The sequence below is a fragment of the Nasonia vitripennis genome, unplaced genomic scaffold (assembly GCF_009193385.2).
Source record: "Nasonia vitripennis strain AsymCx unplaced genomic scaffold, Nvit_psr_1.1 unplaced0244, whole genome shotgun sequence".
Taxonomy (NCBI): domain Eukaryota; kingdom Metazoa; phylum Arthropoda; class Insecta; order Hymenoptera; family Pteromalidae; genus Nasonia; species Nasonia vitripennis.
Genome location: NW_022280023.1, coordinates 98,586 through 117,036, shown reverse-complemented (window position 1 = coordinate 117,036; position 18,451 = coordinate 98,586). Strand labels below are relative to the sequence as shown.

Here is an 18,451-nt window from a genome sequence, read left to right as displayed (position 1 = left end):
GGGAGAGCCCAGGACAATTGCTTTGGTTTTAGCAACATTAAGTTTTAGCCTGTTCTGTGCAGCCCAGCCCATTATCCTCTCGGCATTAGCACTCATCTTGTTTGATAAAGAATCGAGCTTCTCAAGGTGGCATTGACTGTAAATTTGCAAGTCGTCCGCATAGATGAGATGGGAAACATCGGTATCAAGGCAGAAACCGATGTCGTTGATGTACAATGCGAATAGCAAGGGACCCAGAACGGATCCCTGTGGGACGCCGATGGTAAGACGCCGAGGAGAAGAACGCTCACTATTGTCACCAACGACGGCCTGCTCTCTCCCAGAGAGGTAGGAGGCAAACCAGCGAATGACTTGCTTTGAGAAGCCGAGAGTGGATAGCTTTCTCAGGAGCCTGACGTGACACACAGTGTCAAACGCCTTGCTAAAGTCGAAGAGAAGGAGTAGTGTTACTTTCTTTTTGTTTATCCCGATCCTGGCATCATCAGTTAGCTTAATTAAGCCAGACTGAGTGCTGTGACCAGTGCGGAAGCCCGTTTGAAGGTTGTCTAGCAATAGCCTTGATTCAAGGTATTCTGAGACCTGCTTGTGCACCAGCCACTCCAGGGCCTTGGAGAGAAAGCAGAGAAGTGAAATCGGACGGTAGTTAGTCAGGGCTGTTGGTGAACTGATCTTGTTGAGTGCGCGCACAAGTGACAGTTTCCAGGCAGATGGGAAGCAGGGCACGCTCAGAGACAGGTTGAAAATGTGACTTAGTAAAGGAGAAGGAACCAGCAATGCTTTTGAGATGACAACCTGTGGGATGCCGTCACTTCCCCTGGCCTGGGTGTCAAAGTGCGATACCGCAGCCAACACGTCCGATTCCGTTATAGGGCTGAACTCGAAATGTTCCGGGAGGTCAAGACTTTCCAGGGTGAGAAGATAATCCTCAACAGCAGGAGCCAACGGATCGTTGGAGATCGCGCTGAAATGCCTGTTGAGTTCATCTGTTGTAAATCGAAATGGTAAGGGGGCCTTGGTGGCAGAAATTCCAAGTTTGTCCAGCTCCTTCCAGATCTCGGCAATGTCGGTCAAGGTAGACAGCGTGAATAGTAATAATTCAGCCTGGCTTCCTCGACTTGTTTATGGGCATAGTCTCTAGCTAATCTGTAAATGCGGAGATCTTGATCGAGCCTAGAGTCCCTGAAACGCCTGTAAAGTCTATCCCTCTCGGATACAAGGTCACGAAAAGCCGCGGTGTACCACGGGTGACGTTATCGTCTTGGTGTTACCGTCCGCAATGGGGCGAGATGGTTAATGGCGTTAGTAAGGTTAGTGTTAAGTAAGGATATGCATTCGTCGAGTGATGAAGTGTTGAGAGATGACCAGTCACATTCGCTAAGAAAGTCCCTTAGCTTCTCGGCGCTGATTCCTTTAAAGTTTCTGTAGGTGTAAGTGTTAGATACGTAGCGTGGAATCTGTACGTCGAGAGTGGCCGTGATAAGGTCGTGTCCATTGATGAAAGGTGCGTCTGTCTTCCAGTATGACAGCAGGCGATTAGACATAGGTCAAGCCAGGTACTAGAACCCTGTTTATGGTGCGTGGCACCATAGGGAACAGACAAAAGGGAGTTCTCATCAATGAAAGCCCTGATGAAATTGGCATCTTCAGATGAGGAAAGTTGGTCAGAATTGAAATCTCCCATTAAGACCTTCGTGGAGTAATTGTGCATGTGAGTTGTTAGCTGGTCTATAAAGTTAGAGCCTTGGAAAAAAGGAGCATGAGGTGGACGATACACAAACCCCACGAAGATGGGAGAAACTCCCTTAGCCGATACCTCACAAAAAAGGTATTCGGGCTTGCCTGGCTTGCCAGACCATTCACCGTCGGATGATGAAATAACACTAACCGTCAGTGATTTATGTATATAGAGGGCCACACCTCCTCCGTTTCTGTTTCTGTCTCGTCTGTACAACAGGTAATCATCGAGTGAAGGGATGGATGCCGCCAGTTCACTGCGCAGGCTACAGATCTCTGCAGTGCTGGGAACAGTGCTGCCGCTGTCCCGCTGCATCGTCGGGCTCCTCGATGACAGGTCTTGGATTTGTGCCTGCAGCTCGGTAATGGTGGACTCAGCATTGTGTATGCGAGTCTTGAGTGCAGGCAGCTCATCGAGGGCCTTGAGTCGCTTCTCCAGCGGGCCCAAGCGCTGCTCAATTTTGGAGATCCTCTCTGACACGATGTTCTGTGTCTTGAGGGCCTCCGTTTGAGCATTGCGGATGTCGTCGAGGGCTCCGCGGATGTCCCTCAAAGCCGCGTCAACAGACGGCGTCGGTGTTGTTGCGCCGGCCAGGCGGGTTGGTGAGGGATTCCGCGAGGTGTCGGTTGATGATGGTGCTGACCTCGCCTTCTTGCTCACTGGCTGCTGCTTGGGAGTATTCTTGCCTGCTGCTGTTGTTGCAGTTACTCCCGTTGCAGTTGTTGCAGCAGAGGTGGATTTGGTCCTCACTTTGGTTCCCTTGCCGCTGTTGTCCGCACATGTGGGACAGGCTGTTATCTGCCTGTCGTTTACCACTATAGCCTTGATGTTGACGGTGTTCTGGCACTTGACGTGGTAGTAAAGAACACAATATTCACACCTCTTGGGGTCTTTATGCTGTATTGGTTGTTTACAGCTGCTGCACTGTTGAAAAGGCACTTCCATGTTCTTCTCGCCGTTTGCACTCATTTTTCGTCGATAACTTATTGGCAGTCAATAAAGCAGATATTCGTTGGAGGATGATAAGTTATCGACGGAGTGAAAGAGTAGGTGTTGTAACTCTTATGGCCAGATGGAGTGTTAGTGGATAGAACGCGAAAGTACCGACCTCGAAAAGTGTGAAGACGCCTTGAGGGTTCTCCCGCGATGCAGCAGATGTCACCACGATGTTGATTGCGGAGAGAAAGAGACGCCGTGCAAGTGCGAAAACAAGCCAGGCCAAGCGAAGTAGATTTGCAGGTTAGGAGCCGTGTAGAAAGTTTGCAGTAGAAAAGATGACAGAGAAAAATTGCAGCCTTCGGCGATTTATATATCGACGTGAAGGTTGCAAAATGGAGCGTGCAACTATCTACAACAGAAGAGGGCCCGAAGGCAAGGAGCAGCAGAAAAGCAGCACTAAAGAGAGATAGATCAGCAGAGCTGTCAACTGTACTCACCAGAGAGAGAGAGAGAGAGAGAGAGAGAGAGAGAGAGAGAGAGAGAGAGAGAGAGAGAGAGAGAGAGAGAGAGAGAGAGAGAGAGAGAGAGAGAGAGAGAGAGAGAGAGAGAGAGAGGAGAGAGAGAGAGAGAGAGAGAGAGAGAGAGAGAGAGAGAGAGAGAGAGAGAGAGAGAGAGAGAGAGAGAGAGAGAGAGAGAGAGAGAGAGCGAGAGAGCGGGGAGAAATGAAATAATAAAAAAGACAAAGAGATCTTAGAAGGAAAAAGAAGATAAATAAAAAAATGTACTTACATCTGAGATTCGCTATTTCTTGCTCTATCTCTTTGTTGTTCATGAAGACTAGCGCCATGACGTCGTTGGGTTGATTTAGTTGTCCGCTCATTTGGTTTAGTTTGGTTACCTCTTATGTCGAGTCTCGACAGATCATTTTTTGATTTCTTATATCTCTAAAACAATGTAGTCAAATGCTTCAAAATTTTATTTGGTGATTCACTATTAAAAAGCTATCTGCTGCTAAAATTTTAAACGATAGTTAGGAACACATGTAAACATGTGTGAATTTCTGTGGAAAAAAATTGACGACAGTGTTCGTATTCTATAATAAAAAAACAGAGGGGTCTGCAAAGTTTTGGACAATGAACCATCCAAAATTTATATTAAATTATGTATCAAAAACCGCCTCATACATTAGCAAGCAGATATATAGATACATTAAAACAATATTTTATTTATTGGGCTTATAAATTTAGTTGGAGGAAGCTACGTGCTAATGAATTGGCAGCGGTTTTCTTTTCGAATCCTGCAATCGAATTTCAAAATTAGAATCAAGTTCAAATTAAGTATAAATAGTAATTATTACACATACTACAACAAGTATATCTTGTAAACTTGAAACTTAATATGCAAGCCCTTCTCATGTATTTCAAAATATGTGTATAGTTCAGTGACTTAACTAGAAGATTTACTTTGAACCGAATATGCTCTTTTAGCGCAAATGTTTTGAAACAAAGTAATTCTTCTGGTTCTAGTTAGGTTAATACACTATACGAATATGTTAAAATACATGTCATGGGCTAACATGTTCAGTTTAAAATGTACGTAGTCACCAAGTGCTAAGATATGCAATTTTTTATCGCAGAAAATTAAAAAAATTAATGAAATTTCTTGAGGTGGTAATAAAGCAAACGCATGAATGTTAATCTGTGTGTCTATTTACATTGGTGTAACTGTTTATATAAATATTCGTGAATAAGTCTTATTTATATATATGCACCCTCTTTAGTAAACTTGAAGAAAGTAGAAAAAGGGCAATTAAACTAGTGAGATTTTGCAATAAAATTTTGAATAGCCTTGAAATAATCATCTGTCTGAATGTAAATGTAAATAAATGAAAATATTACCTTCAGCAGACAGAAATTCCAGAATCTCGTCCACCATTTGAGGAGGAATATTTGGAGCCATTGCAGTCTTAATCTGATCCCTCTCAGCCCCAAACTCTGGATCACTATTCTCAATGATATCCAGTACCATCTGCTGTTGTCATTTGAGACCAGAGTTTGCGTTGCTATTATTAACCGATCCATTTTACACTGACTGATTGCCCATAGAGTGGTCATTGTTGGCTACTTTGTTAACCATGCTATTTTCCTGAAAACTCATAAGTGTCACCTCCATATGATGTGACAGCAATTTCATGAGATGGTCCATAGGCTACATATTGACAGTGAGGACGTAGTGATCTACACCCTGGTCCCTGATCATCCCATGCACCCTGGCATATGAATTAACTTTCGTTAGAGACTAGTTGGCTGAATCGCCCTCCGACCACTTCCGTCCTGATATGATCCTTGTAAATCAAGTCGATTAGTTGAAACGTTGTTAAACTAGGAAAATGTGCAAGTCTGTGCATGCGAGAATAGACAATTACTGGTGTCGTCGGAGAATTCGAAGGAGACCTTAGTGCTGGTGGGCTTGATTGTGCGGAGGAGGCCGACGAAGGTGACGACCCTGACAGGAGTGCCCCAGACGGTGAGCTTCTCGCCGTATCGCACTAGGTGTGCTATCATCACAGGTACGCAGTTCTGGCCGCGTTTCAGGTTGGTTTTGTCCTCGCCAGCGGTGGAATCGTTCACCGTCGTGTTCATAAAGCCGCCCTCGGCCGCCGTCGAATTGTCAAAGTTGTTCCACGACATTGTTGCTACGACTGATTAAAGCAGTTGCCTTTGAATTATTCAGAGAAATAAATAAAATTGGTAGCACTGCAAGTCCATGCATTGATACGTTAGAAAACAAAACGACACGATTTTCTTCAATTCACACAATTAGACCGGTGTCTCCTTCATATTTACCCGCAATGACCTGAAAATTCATATCACATATTAAATTATTTTTTAAACCTCAAAAATCTATTTTTAATAACTTAAAACAACCAACTTTATCATGATCTCCAATGTTAAATACTTCCTCAATTCACAGGCCATGAAATCTATGGGTTCATTTAACTCCTTATGGCTTGGCATTATTTTATTAATATCAATAGAAACTATTTTTCCTTACAAATGTATCGGTTCACCTTCACTAACTTTTACTTTATTCCCAGTACTGAAATTACATATTTGAACAAATTTTGCACCAGGTCCAGTAGCAGATGCATAGCTAAGTTCAATGTCAATATTTTCTGGAGAATTTTCAAAGTGCTCTACTTCTTCTAATGTTAGTTTTATTCTTTTAGTTCTGATAGCATTGAAGTTGAAGTGTTTGAAAAGAAAACTGAAAAATTGTATTTTAGTATACGTATTATTAATGCGATAACTGAAAACAAATAAAAAATAAATAAATAAAAACAGTTTGTATTCTACTAACCCTTTACGAGAATAATGATTTCCTTGAAAAATAAGGTAATCTCCAATGCTTGTTACTTCACCTCTTATTGACCTTATTGATTACGGATAAAAAGGTTCGGCTGGTAACTTACTTTCTTGCTTGCGTTTAGTAGGCTCACCTTCATCTGACATTAATCTCAATTTATTGTACTCGGGGAGCGTGGGGTAATTAGGTTTACACATTTAGCTTTTGACTTATTCATCGCTTTGCTCGCCTTTAATCGATATGTTGACGTGATTTTAATGAAATTGATTGTACTCAGGGAGCGTGGGGTAATTGAGTTTACACATTTAGGTATTGGATTTATTTCTCGCTAGGCTCGCCTTTCTTCAATGTGCCTACTTGTAGCATGAATAAATTATTTTACTTACAAAGTATGAAATAAGTAGCTTTAAATGTGTTATGCACTTTCGTTTTAGATTCTATTCCTGCTTTTCTCTGCTTTGTTTGATGTCCCTACGAGTTTTTAAAATAAATTATTGTACTCGGGGAGCGTGGGGTAATTGAGTTTACACATATAGGTTTTGGATTTATTTCTCGCTAAGCTCGACATTCTTCAATGTGCCTACCTGTAGCATGAATAAATTATTTCACTTAAAAAGTATGAAATAAGTAGGTTTAAATGTTTTGAAATTAAGTTTATTTCTAGCTTTGCTCTCCTTCTTCTGATGTTTTAACGTGTTTATAAAGAAATTGTACTCGGGGAGAGTGGGGTTATTGAGTTTACACATTTAGGTTTTAGATTTATTCCTCGCATTTCTTGCCTTTCTTCGATAAGTTGACGTGTTTTTAAAGAAATTTATTGTACTCGCTATCGTGGGTTTATTGAGTTTACACATTAAGGTTTTAGATCAATTTCTCACGTAGCTTGCCTTTCTGTGTGCCAACGTGATTTAAAAAAAAAGTATTGTATTTGGGGGCGTGAGGTACTCGCTTTTATGCACTTTCGTTTTAGATTCTATTCCTGCTTTTCTCTGCTTTGTTTGAAGTGCCTACGTATTTTTAAAATAAATCATTGTATTCGAAGAGCATGGGGTAATTATGTTTACACATTTAGCTTTTGACTTATTCCTCGCTTTGCTCTCCTTTATTCGATAAGTTGACGTGATTTTAAAGAAATTGTACTCGGGGAGCGTGGGGTAATTGAGTTTACACATATAGGTTTTGGATTTATTTCTCGCTAAGCTCGCCTTTCTTCAATGTGCCTACTTGTAGCGTGAATAAATTAAATCACTTAAATAGTACGGAATAAGTAGGTTTAAAAGATTCGAATTTACGTTTATTTCTAGCATTGCTCTCCTTCTTTTGATGTTCTATAGTGTTTTTAAAGAAAATTATTGTACTCAGAAAGCGTGGGGTAATATGGTTGATAATTTCAGGTTTTGATTTATTCCTCGCTATGCTTGCCTTTATTGGATATTTTGACGTGATTTTAATGAAATTGTACTCGGGGAGCCTGGGGTAATTGAGTTTACACATTAAGGTTTTGGATTTATTTCTCGCTCAGCTCGCGTTTCTTCAATGTGCCTACTTGTAGCATGAATAAATTATTTCACTTAAAAAGTATGGAGTAAGCAGGATTAAAAGATTCGAATTGATGTTTATTTCTAGCTTTCTCTCCTTCTTTTATATTCTAGAGTGTTTTGAAAGAAAATTATTGTACTCAGAAAGCGTGGGGTAATAAGTTTTACACTTTCGGTTTTGATTTATTCCTCGCTTGGCTTGCCTTTCTTCGTTAAGTTGACATGTTTTGAAAGAAATTGTATGCGGGGAGAGTGGGGTAATTGAGTTTACACATTTAGGTTTTGGATTTATTTCTCGCTCAACTCGCCTTTCTTCAATTTGCCTACTTGTAGCATGAATAATTTATTTCACTTAAAACGTATGGAATATGTAGGTTTAAAATATTCGAATTTATGTTTATTTCTAGAATTGCTCTCCTTCTTTTGATGTTCTAAAGTGTTTTGAAAGAATATTATTGTACTCAGAAAGCGTGGGGTAATAAGTTATACACTTTCGGTTTTGATTTATTCCTCGCTTTGCTTGCTTTTCTTCGATAAGTTGATGTGTTTTGAAAGAAATTTATTGTACTCGGGTAGCGTGGGGTAAATGAGTTTACACATTTAGGATTTATTTCTCGCTCAGCTCGCGTTTCTTCAATGTGCCTACTTGTAGCATGAATAAATTATTTCACTTAAAAAGTATGGAATATGTAGGTTTAAAAGATTAGAATCTACGTTTATTTCTAGCATTGCTCTCCTTCTTTGATGTTCTATAGTGTTTTTAAAGAAAATTATTGTACTCAGAAAGCGTAGGGTAATGAGTTTTACATTTTCGTTTTTGATTTATTCCTCGCTATGCTTGCCTTTATTGGATATGTTGACGTGATTTTAATGAAATTGTACTCGGGGAGCGTGGGGTAATTGAGTTTACACATTTAGGTTTTGGATTGATTACTCGCTGAGCTCGCCTTTCTTCAATGTGCCTACTTGTAGCATGAATAAATTAAATCACTTAAAACGTATGGAATAAGTAGGTTTAAAATATTCGAATTTATGTTTATTTCTAGCTTTGCTCTCCTTCCTTTGATGTTCTAAAGTGTTTTTAATGAAAATTATTGTACTCGGGGAGCGTGGGGTAATTGAGTTTACACATTCAGGTTTTGGATTTATTTCTCGCTAAGCTCGCCTTTCTTCGATAAGTTGACGTGTTTTGAAAGAAATTGTACTCGGGGAGCGTGGGGTAATTGAGTTTACACATATAGGTTTTGGATTTATTTCTCGCTTTGCTTGCCTTCATTCGATATGTTGACGTGATGTTACAGAAATTGTACTCGGGGAGCGCGGGGTAATAAGGTTTACACTTTCGGTTTTGATTTATTCCTCGCTTTGCTTGCCTTTCTTCGTTAAGTTGACGTGTTTTGAAAGAAATTGTACTCGGGGAGAGTGGGGTAATTGAGTTTACACATTTAGGTTTTGGATTTATTTCTCGCTAAACTCGCCTTTCTCCAATTTGCCTACTTGTAGCATGAATAAATTATTTCACTTAAAAAGTATGGAATTAGTAGGTTTAAAAGATTCGAATTTACGTTTATTTCTAGCATTGCTCTCCTTCTTTTGATGTTCTATAGTGTTTTTAAAGAAAATTATTGTACTCAGAAAGCGTGGGGTAATAAGGTTGAGAATTTTAGGATTTGATTTATTCCTCGCTATGCTTGCCTTTATTGGATATGTTGACATGATTTTAATGAAATTGTACTCGGGGAGCCTGGGGTAATTGAGTTTACACATTTAGGTTTTGGATTTATTTCTCTCTAAGCTCGCCTTTCTTCAATGTGCCTACTTCTAGCATGAATAAATTAATTCACTTCAAAGGATGGAATAAGTAGGTTTAAAATATTCGAATTTATTTTTTTTTCTAGCTTTCTCTCCTTCTTTTATATTCTAGAGTGTTTTGAAAGAAAATTATTGTACTCAGAAAGCGTGGGGTAATAAGTTTTACACTTTCGGTTTTGATTTATTCCTCGCTTGGCTTGCCTTTCTTCGTTAAGTTGACGTGTTTTGAAAGAAATTGAACGCGGGGAGAGTGGGGTAATTGAGTTTACACATTTAGGTTTTGGATTTATTTCTCGCTCAACTCGCCTTTCTTCAATTTGCCTACTTGTAGCATGTATAATTTATTTCACTTAAAAAGTATGGAATATGTAGGTATAAAAGATTCGAATTTACGTTTATTTCTAGCATTGCTCTCCTCCTTATGATGTTCTATAGTTTTTTTAAAGAAAATTATTGTACTCAGAAAGCGTAGGGTAATGAGTTTTACATTTTCGGTTTTGATTTATTCCTCGCTATGCTTGCCTTTATTGGATATGTTGACGTGATTTTAATGTAATTGTACTCGGGGAGCGTGGGGTAATTGAGTTTACACATTTAGGTTTTGGATTTATTTCTCGCTCAACTCGCCTTTCTTCAATTTGCCTACTTGTAGCATGAATAATTTATTTCACTTAAAAAGTATGGAATATGTAGGTATAAAAGATTCGAATTTACGTTTATTTCTAGCATTGCTCTCCTCCTTATGATGTTATAAAGTGTTTTTAAAGAAAATTTTTGTACTCAGAAAGCGTGGGGTAATAAGTTTTACACTTTCGGTTTTGATTTATTCCTCGCTTTGCTTGCCTTTCTTCGATAAGTTGACGTGTTTTGAAAGAAATTTATTGTACTCGGGTAGCGTGGGGTAAATGAGTTTACACATTTAGGATTTATTTCTCGCTCAGCTCGCGTTTCTTCAATGTGCCTACTTGTAGCATGAATAAATTATTTCACTTAAAAAGTATGGAATAAGTAGGTTTAAAATATTCGAATTTATGTTTATTTCTAGCTTTGCTCTCCTTCCTTTGATGTTCTAAAGTGTTTTTAATGAAAATTATTGTACTCGGGGAGCGTGGGGTAATTGAGTTTACACATTTAGGTTTTGGATTTATTTCTCGCTCAACTCGCCTTTCTTCAATTTGCCTACTTGTAGCATGAATAATTTATTTCACTTAAAAAGTATGGAATATGTAGGTTTAAAAGATTCGAATTTACGTTTATATCTAGCATTGCTCTCCTCCTTTTGATGTTCTATAGTTTTTTTAAAGAAAATTATTGTACTCAGAAAGCGTAGGGTAATGAGTTTTACATTTTCGGTTTTGATTTATTCCTCGCTATGCTTGCCTTTATTGGATATGTTGACGTGATTTTAATGTAATTGTACTCGGGGAGCGTGGGGTAATTGAGTTTACACATTTAGGTTTTGGATTGATTACTCGCTGAGCTCGCCTTTCTTCAATGTGCCTACTTGTAGCATGAATAATTTATTTCACTTAAAAAGTATGGAATATGTAGGTTTAAAAGATTCGAATTTACGTTTATTTCTAGCATTGCTCTCCTTCTTTTGATGTTCTATAGTGTTTTTAAAGAAAATTATTGTACTCAGAAAGCGTGGGGTAATAAGGTTGAGAATTTTAGGATTTGATTTATTCCTCGCTATGCTTGCCTTTATTGGATATGTTGACATGATTTTAATGAAATTGTACTCGGGGAGCCTGGGGTAATTGAGTTTACACATTTAGGTTTTGGATTTATTTCTCTCTAAGCTCGCCTTTCTTCAATGTGCCTACTTCTAGCATGAATAAATTAATTCACTTCAAAGGATGGAATAAGTAGGTTTAAAATATTCGAATTTATGTTTATTTCTAGCTTTCTCTCCTTCTTTTATATTCTAGAGTGTTTTGAAAGAAAATTATTGTACTCAGAAAGCGTGGGGTAATAAGTTTTACACTTTCGGTTTTGATTTATTCCTCGCTTGGCTTGCCTTTCTTCGTTAAGTTGACGTGTTTTGAAAGAAATTGTACGCGGGGAGAGTGGGGTAATTGAGTTTACACATTTAGGTTTTCGATTTATTCCTCGCTCAACTCGCCTTTCTTCAATTTGCCTACTTGTAGCATGAATAATTTATTTCACTTAAAAAGTATGGAATATGTAGGTATAAAAGATTCGAATTTACGTTTATTTCTAGCATTGCTCTCCTCCTTATGATGTTCTATAGTTTTTTTTAAAGAAAATTATTGTACTCAGAAAGCGTAGGGTAATGAGTTTTACACTTTCGGTTTTGATTTATTCCTCGCTTTGCTTGCCTTTCTTCGATAAGTTGACGTGTTTTGAAAGAAATTTATTGTACTCGGGTAGCGTGGGGTAAATGAGTTTACACATTTAGGATTTATTTCTCGCTCAGCTCGCGTTTTTTCAATGTGCCTACTTGTAGCATGAATAAATTATTTCACTTAAAAAGTATGGAATTAGTAGGTTTAAAAGATTCGAATTTACGTTTATTTCTAGCATTGCTCTCCTTCTTTTGATGTTCTATAGTGTTTTTAAAGAAAATTATTGTACTCAGAAAGCGTGGGGTAATAAGGTTGAGAATTTTAGGATTTGATTTATTCCTCGCTATACTTGCCTTTATTGGATATGTTGACGTTATTTTAATGAAATTGTACTCGGGGAGCCTGGGGTAATTGAGTTTACACATTTAGGTTTTGGATTTATTTCTCTCTAAGCTCGCCTTTCTTCAATGTGCCTACTTCTAGCATGAATAAATTAATTCACTTCAAAGGATGGAATAAGTAGGTTTAAAATATTCGAATTTATGTTTATTTCTAGCTTTGCTCTCCTTCCTTTGATGTTCTAAAGTGTTTTTAATGAAAATTATTGTACTCGGGGAGCGTGGGGTAATTGAGTTTACACATTCAGGTTTTGGATTTATTTCTCGCTAAGCTCGCCTTTCTTCGATAAGTTGACGTGTTTTGAAAGAAATTGTACTCGGGGAGCGTGGGGTAAATGAGTTTACACATTTAGGATTTATTTCTCGCTCAGCTCGCGTTTTTTCAATGTGCCTACTTGTAGCATGAATAAATTATTTCACTTAAAAAGTATGGAATTAGTAGGTTTAAAAGATTCGAATTTACGTTTATTTCTAGCATTGCTCTCCTTCTTTTGATGTTCTATAGTGTTTTTAAAGAAAATTATTGTACTCAGAAAGCGTAGGGTAATGAGTTTTACATTTTCGGTTTTGATTTATTCCTCGCTATGCTTGCCTTTATTGCATATGTTGACGTGATTTTAATGAAATTGTACTCGGGTAGCGTGGGGTAAATGAGTTTACACATTAAGATTTTGGATTTATTTCTCGCTCAGCTCGCGTTTCTTCAATGTGCCTACTTGTAGCATGAATAAATTATTTCACTTAAAAAGTATGGAGTAAGCAGGATTAAAATATTCGAATTGATGTTTATTTCTAGCTTTGCTCTACTACTTTTGATGTTATAAAGTGTTTTTAAAGAAAATTATTGTACTCAGAAAGCGTGGGGTAATAAGTTTTACACTTTCGGTTTTGATTTATTCCTCGCTTTGCTTGCCTTTCTTCGATAAGTTGACGTGTTTTGAAAGAAATTGTACTCGGGGAGAGTGGGGTAATTGAGTTTACACATTTAGGTTTTGGATTTATTTCTCGCTCAACTCGCCTTTCTTCAATTAGCATTGCTCTCCTTCTTTGATGTTCTATAGTGTTTTTAAAGAAAATTATTGTACTCAGAAAGCGTGGGGTAATATGGTTGATAATTTCAGGTTTTGATTTATTCCTCGCTATGCTTGCCTTTATTGGATATTTTGACGTGATTTTAATGAAATTGTACTCGGGGAGCCTGGGGTAATTGAGTTTACACATTAAGGTTTTGGATTTATTTCTCGCTCAGCTCGCGTTTCTTCAATGTGCCTACTTGTAGCATGAATAAATTATTTCACTTAAAAAGTATGGAGTAAGCAGGATTAAAAGATTCGAATTGATGTTTATTTCTAGCTTTCTCTCCTTCTTTTATATTCTAGAGTGTTTTGAAAGAAAATTATTGTACTCAGAAAGCGTGGGGTAATAAGTTTTACACTTTCGGTTTTGATTTATTCCTCGCTTGGCTTGCCTTTCTTCGTTAAGTTGACATGTTTTGAAAGAAATTGTATGCGGGGAGAGTGGGGTAATTGAGTTTACACATTTAGGTTTTGGATTTATTTCTCGCTCAACTCGCCTTTCTTCAATTTGCCTACTTGTAGCATGAATAATTTATTTCACTTAAAACGTATGGAATATGTAGGTTTAAAATATTCGAATTTATGTTTATTTCTAGAATTGCTCTCCTTCTTTTGATGTTCTAAAGTGTTTTGAAAGAATATTATTGTATTCAGAAAGCGTGGGGTAATAAGTTATACACTTTCGGTTTTGATTTATTCCTCGCTTTGCTTGCTTTTCTTCGATAAGTTGATGTGTTTTGAAAGAAATTTATTGTACTCGGGTAGCGTGGGGTAAATAAGTTTACACATTTAGGATTTATTTCTCGCTCAGCTCGCGTTTCTTCAATGTGCCTACTTGTAGCATGAATAAATTATTTCACTTAAAAAGTATGGAATATGTAGGTTTAAAAGATTAGAATCTACGTTTATTTCTAGCATTGCTCTCCTTCTTTGATGTTCTATAGTGTTTTTAAAGAAAATTATTGTACTCAGAAAGCGTAGGGTAATGAGTTTTACATTTTCGTTTTTGATTTATTCCTCGCTATGCTTGCCTTTATTGGATATGTTGACGTGATTTTAATGAAATTGTACTCGGGGAGCGTGGGGTAATTGAGTTTACACATTTAGGTTTTGGATTGATTACTCGCTGAGCTCGCCTTTCTTCAATGTGCCTACTTGTAGCATGAATAATTTATTTCACTTAAAAAGTATGGAATATGTAGGTTTAAAAGATTCGAATTTACGTTTATTTCTAGCATTGCTCTCCTTCTTTTGATGTTCTATAGTGTTTTTAAAGAAAATTATTGTACTCAGAAAGCGTGGGGTAATAAGGTTGAGAATTTTAGGATTTGATTTATTCCTCGCTATGCTTGCCTTTATTGGATATGTTGACATGATTTTAATGAAATTGTACTCGGGGAGCCTGGGGTAATTGAGTTTACACATTTAGGTTTTGGATTTATTTCTCTCTAAGCTCGCCTTTCTTCAATGTGCCTACTTCTAGCATGAATAAATTAATTCACTTCAAAGGATGGAATAAGTAGGTTTAAAATATTCGAATTTATGTTTATTTCTAGCTTTCTCTCCTTCTTTTATATTCTAGAGTGTTTTGAAAGAAAATTATTGTACTCAGAAAGCGTGGGGTAATAAGTTTTACACTTTCGGTTTTGATTTATTCCTCGCTTGGCTTGCCTTTCTTCGTTAAGTTGACGTGTTTTGAAAGAAATTGTACGCGGGGAGAGTGGGGTAATTGAGTTTACACATTTAGGTTTTCGATTTATTCCTCGCTCAACTCGCCTTTCTTCAATTTGCCTACTTGTAGCATGAATAATTTATTTCACTTAAAAAGTATGGAATATGTAGGTATAAAAGATTCGAATTTACGTTTATTTCTAGCATTGCTCTCCTCCTTATGATGTTCTATAGTTTTTTTAAAGAAAATTATTGTACTCAGAAAGCGTAGGGTAATGAGTTTTACACTTTCGGTTTTGATTTATTCCTCGCTTTGCTTGCCTTTCTTCGATAAGTTGACGTGTTTTGAAAGAAATTTATTGTACTCGGGTAGCGTGGGGTAAATGAGTTTACACATTTAGGATTTATTTCTCGCTCAGCTCGCGTTTTTTCAATGTGCCTACTTGTAGCATGAATAAATTATTTCACTTAAAAAGTATGGAATTAGTAGGTTTAAAAGATTCGAATTTACGTTTATTTCTAGCATTGCTCTCCTTCTTTTGATGTTCTATAGTGTTTTTAAAGAAAATTATTGTACTCAGAAAGCGTGGGGTAATAAGGTTGAGAATTTTAGGATTTGATTTATTCCTCGCTATACTTGCCTTTATTGGATATGTTGACGTTATTTTAATGAAATTGTACTCGGGGAGCCTGGGGTAATTGAGTTTACACATTTAGGTTTTGGATTTATTTCTCTCTAAGCTCGCCTTTCTTCAATGTGCCTACTTCTAGCATGAATAAATTAATTCACTTCAAAGGATGGAATAAGTAGGTTTAAAATATTCGAATTTATGTTTATTTCTAGCTTTGCTCTCCTTCCTTTGATGTTCTAAAGTGTTTTTAATGAAAATTATTGTACTCGGGGAGCGTGGGGTAATTGAGTTTACACATTCAGGTTTTGGATTTATTTCTCGCTAAGCTCGCCTTTCTTCGATAAGTTGACGTGTTTTGAAAGAAATTGTACTCGGGGAGCGTGGGGTAAATGAGTTTACACATTTAGGATTTATTTCTCGCTCAGCTCGCGTTTTTTCAATGTGCCTACTTGTAGCATGAATAAATTATTTCACTTAAAAAGTATGGAATTAGTATGTTTAAAAGATTCGAATTTACGTTTATATCTAGCATTGCTCTCCTTCTTTTGATGTTCTATAGTGTTTTTAAAGAAAATTATTGTACTCAGAAAGCGTGGGGTAATATGGTTGATAATTTCAGGTTTTGATTTATTCCTCGCTATGCTTGCCTTTCTTCGTTAAGTTGACATGTTTTGAAAGAAATTGTATGCGGGGAGAGTGGGGTAATTGAGTTTACACATTTAGGTTTTGGATTTATTTCTCGCTAAGCTCGCCTTTCTTCAATGTGCCTACTTGTAGCGTGAATAAATTAAATCACTTAAATAGTACGGAATAAGTAGGTTTAAAAGATTCGAATTTACGTTTATTTCTAGCATTGCTCTCCTTCTTTTGATGTTATAAAGTGTTTTTAAAGAAAATTATTGTACTCAGAAAGCGTAGGGTAATGAGTTTTACATTTTCGGTTTTGATTTATTCCTCGCTTTGCTTGCCTTTCTTCGATAAGTTGACGTGTTTTGAAAGAAATTGTACTCGGGGAGAGTGGGGTAATTGAGTTTACACATTTAGGTTTTGGATTTATTTCTCGCTCAACTCGCCTTTCTTCAATTAGCATTGCTCTCCTTCTTTGATGTTCTATAGTGTTTTTAAAGAAAATTATTGTACTCAGAAAGCGTGGGGTAATAAGTTTTACACTTTCGGTTTTGATTTATTCCTCGCTTTGCTTGCCTTTCTTCGATAAGTTGACGTGTTTTGAAAGAAATTGTACTCGGGGAGAGTGGGGTAATTGAGTTTACACATTTAGGTTTTGGATTTATTTCTCGCTCAACTCGCCTTTCTTCAATTAGCATTGCTCTCCTTCTTTGATGTTCTATAGTGTTTTTAAAGAAAATTATTGTACTCAGAAAGCGTAGGGTAATGAGTTTTACATTTTCGTTTTTGATTTATTCCTCGCTATGCTTGCCTTTATTGGATATGTTGACGTGATTTTAATGAAATTGTACTCGGGGAGCGTGGGGTAATTGAGTTTACACATTTAGGTTTTGGATTTATTTCTCTCTAAGCTCGCCTTTCTTCAATGTGCCTACTTCTAGCATGAATAAATTAATTCACTTCAAAGGATGGAATAAGTAGGTTTAAAATATTCGAATTTATGTTTATTTCTAGCTTTCTCTCCTTCTTTTATATTCTAGAGTGTTTTGAAAGAAAATTATTGTACTCAGAAAGCGTGGGGTAATAAGTTTTACACTTTCGGTTTTGATTTATTCCTCGCTTGGCTTGCCTTTCTTCGTTAAGTTGACGTGTTTTGAAAGAAATTGTACGCGGGGAGAGTGGGGTAATTGAGTTTACACATTTAGGTTTTGGATTTATTTCTCGCTCAACTCGCCTTTCTTCAATTTGCCTACTTGTAGCATGAATAATTTATTTCACTTAAAACTTATGGAATATGTAGGTTTAAAATATTCGAATTTATGTTTATTTCTAGCATTGCTCTCCTTCTTTTGATGTTCTAAAGTGTTTTGAAAGAATATTATTGTACTCAGAAAGCGTGGGGTAATAAGTTATACACTTTCGGTTTTGATTTATTCCTCGCTTTGCTTGCTTTTCTTCGATAAGTTGACGTGTTTTGAAAGAAATTTATTGTACTCGGGTAGCGTGGGGTAAATGAGTTTACACATTTAGGATTTATTTCTCGCTCAGCTCGCGTTTCTTCAATGTGCCTACTTGTAGCATGAATAAATTATTTCACTTAAAAAGTATGGAATATGTAGGTTTAAAAGATTCGAATCTACGTTTATTTCTAGCATTGCTCTCCTTCTTTGATGTTCTATAGTGTTTTTAAAGAAAATTATTGTACTCAGAAAGCGTGGGGTAATAAGGTTGAGAATTTTAGGATTTGATTTATTCCTCGCTATGCTTGCCTTTATTGGATATGTTGACATGATTTTAATGAAATTGTACTCGGGGAGCCTGGGGTAATTGAGTTTACACATTTAGGTTTTGGATTTATTTCTCTCTAAGCTCGCCTTTCTTCAATGTGCCTACTTCTAGCATGAATAAATTAATTCACTTCAAAGGATGGAATAAGTAGGTTTAAAATATTCGAATTTATGTTTATTTCTAGCTTTCTCTCCTTCTTTTATATTCTAGAGTGTTTTGAAAGAAAATTATTGTACTCAGAAAGCGTGGGGTAATAAGTTTTACACTTTCGGTTTTGATTTATTCCTCGCTTGGCTTGCCTTTCTTCGTTAAGTTGACGTGTTTTGAAAGAAATTGTACGCGGGGAGAGTGGGGTAATTGAGTTTACACATTTAGGTTTTGGATTTATTTCTCGCTCAACTCGCCTTTCTTCAATTTGCCTACTTGTAGCATGAATAATTTATTTCACTTAAAAAGTATGGAATATGTAGGTATAAAAGATTCGAATTTACGTTTATTTCTAGCATTGCTCTCCTTCTTTTGATGTTCTATAGTTTTTTTAAAGAAAATTATTGTACTCA

General features: G+C 36.8%; 1 protein-coding gene across 1 annotated transcript; it reads right to left on the bottom strand.

The window, feature by feature from the left end:
* Positions 1-3,471: 3,471 nt before the first annotated feature.
* LOC116418340 (replication factor A protein 2-like) lies at positions 3,472-5,933 on the bottom strand. The gene is given in 4 exon segments (XM_031933424.2): positions 3,472-3,618; positions 4,573-5,015; positions 5,096-5,530; positions 5,606-5,933. Coding segments are annotated over 3 exon segments (720 nt in total). The 5' UTR covers positions 5,365-5,530; positions 5,606-5,933; the 3' UTR covers positions 3,472-3,610.
* Between the last annotated feature and the right edge of the window lie 12,518 nt (positions 5,934-18,451).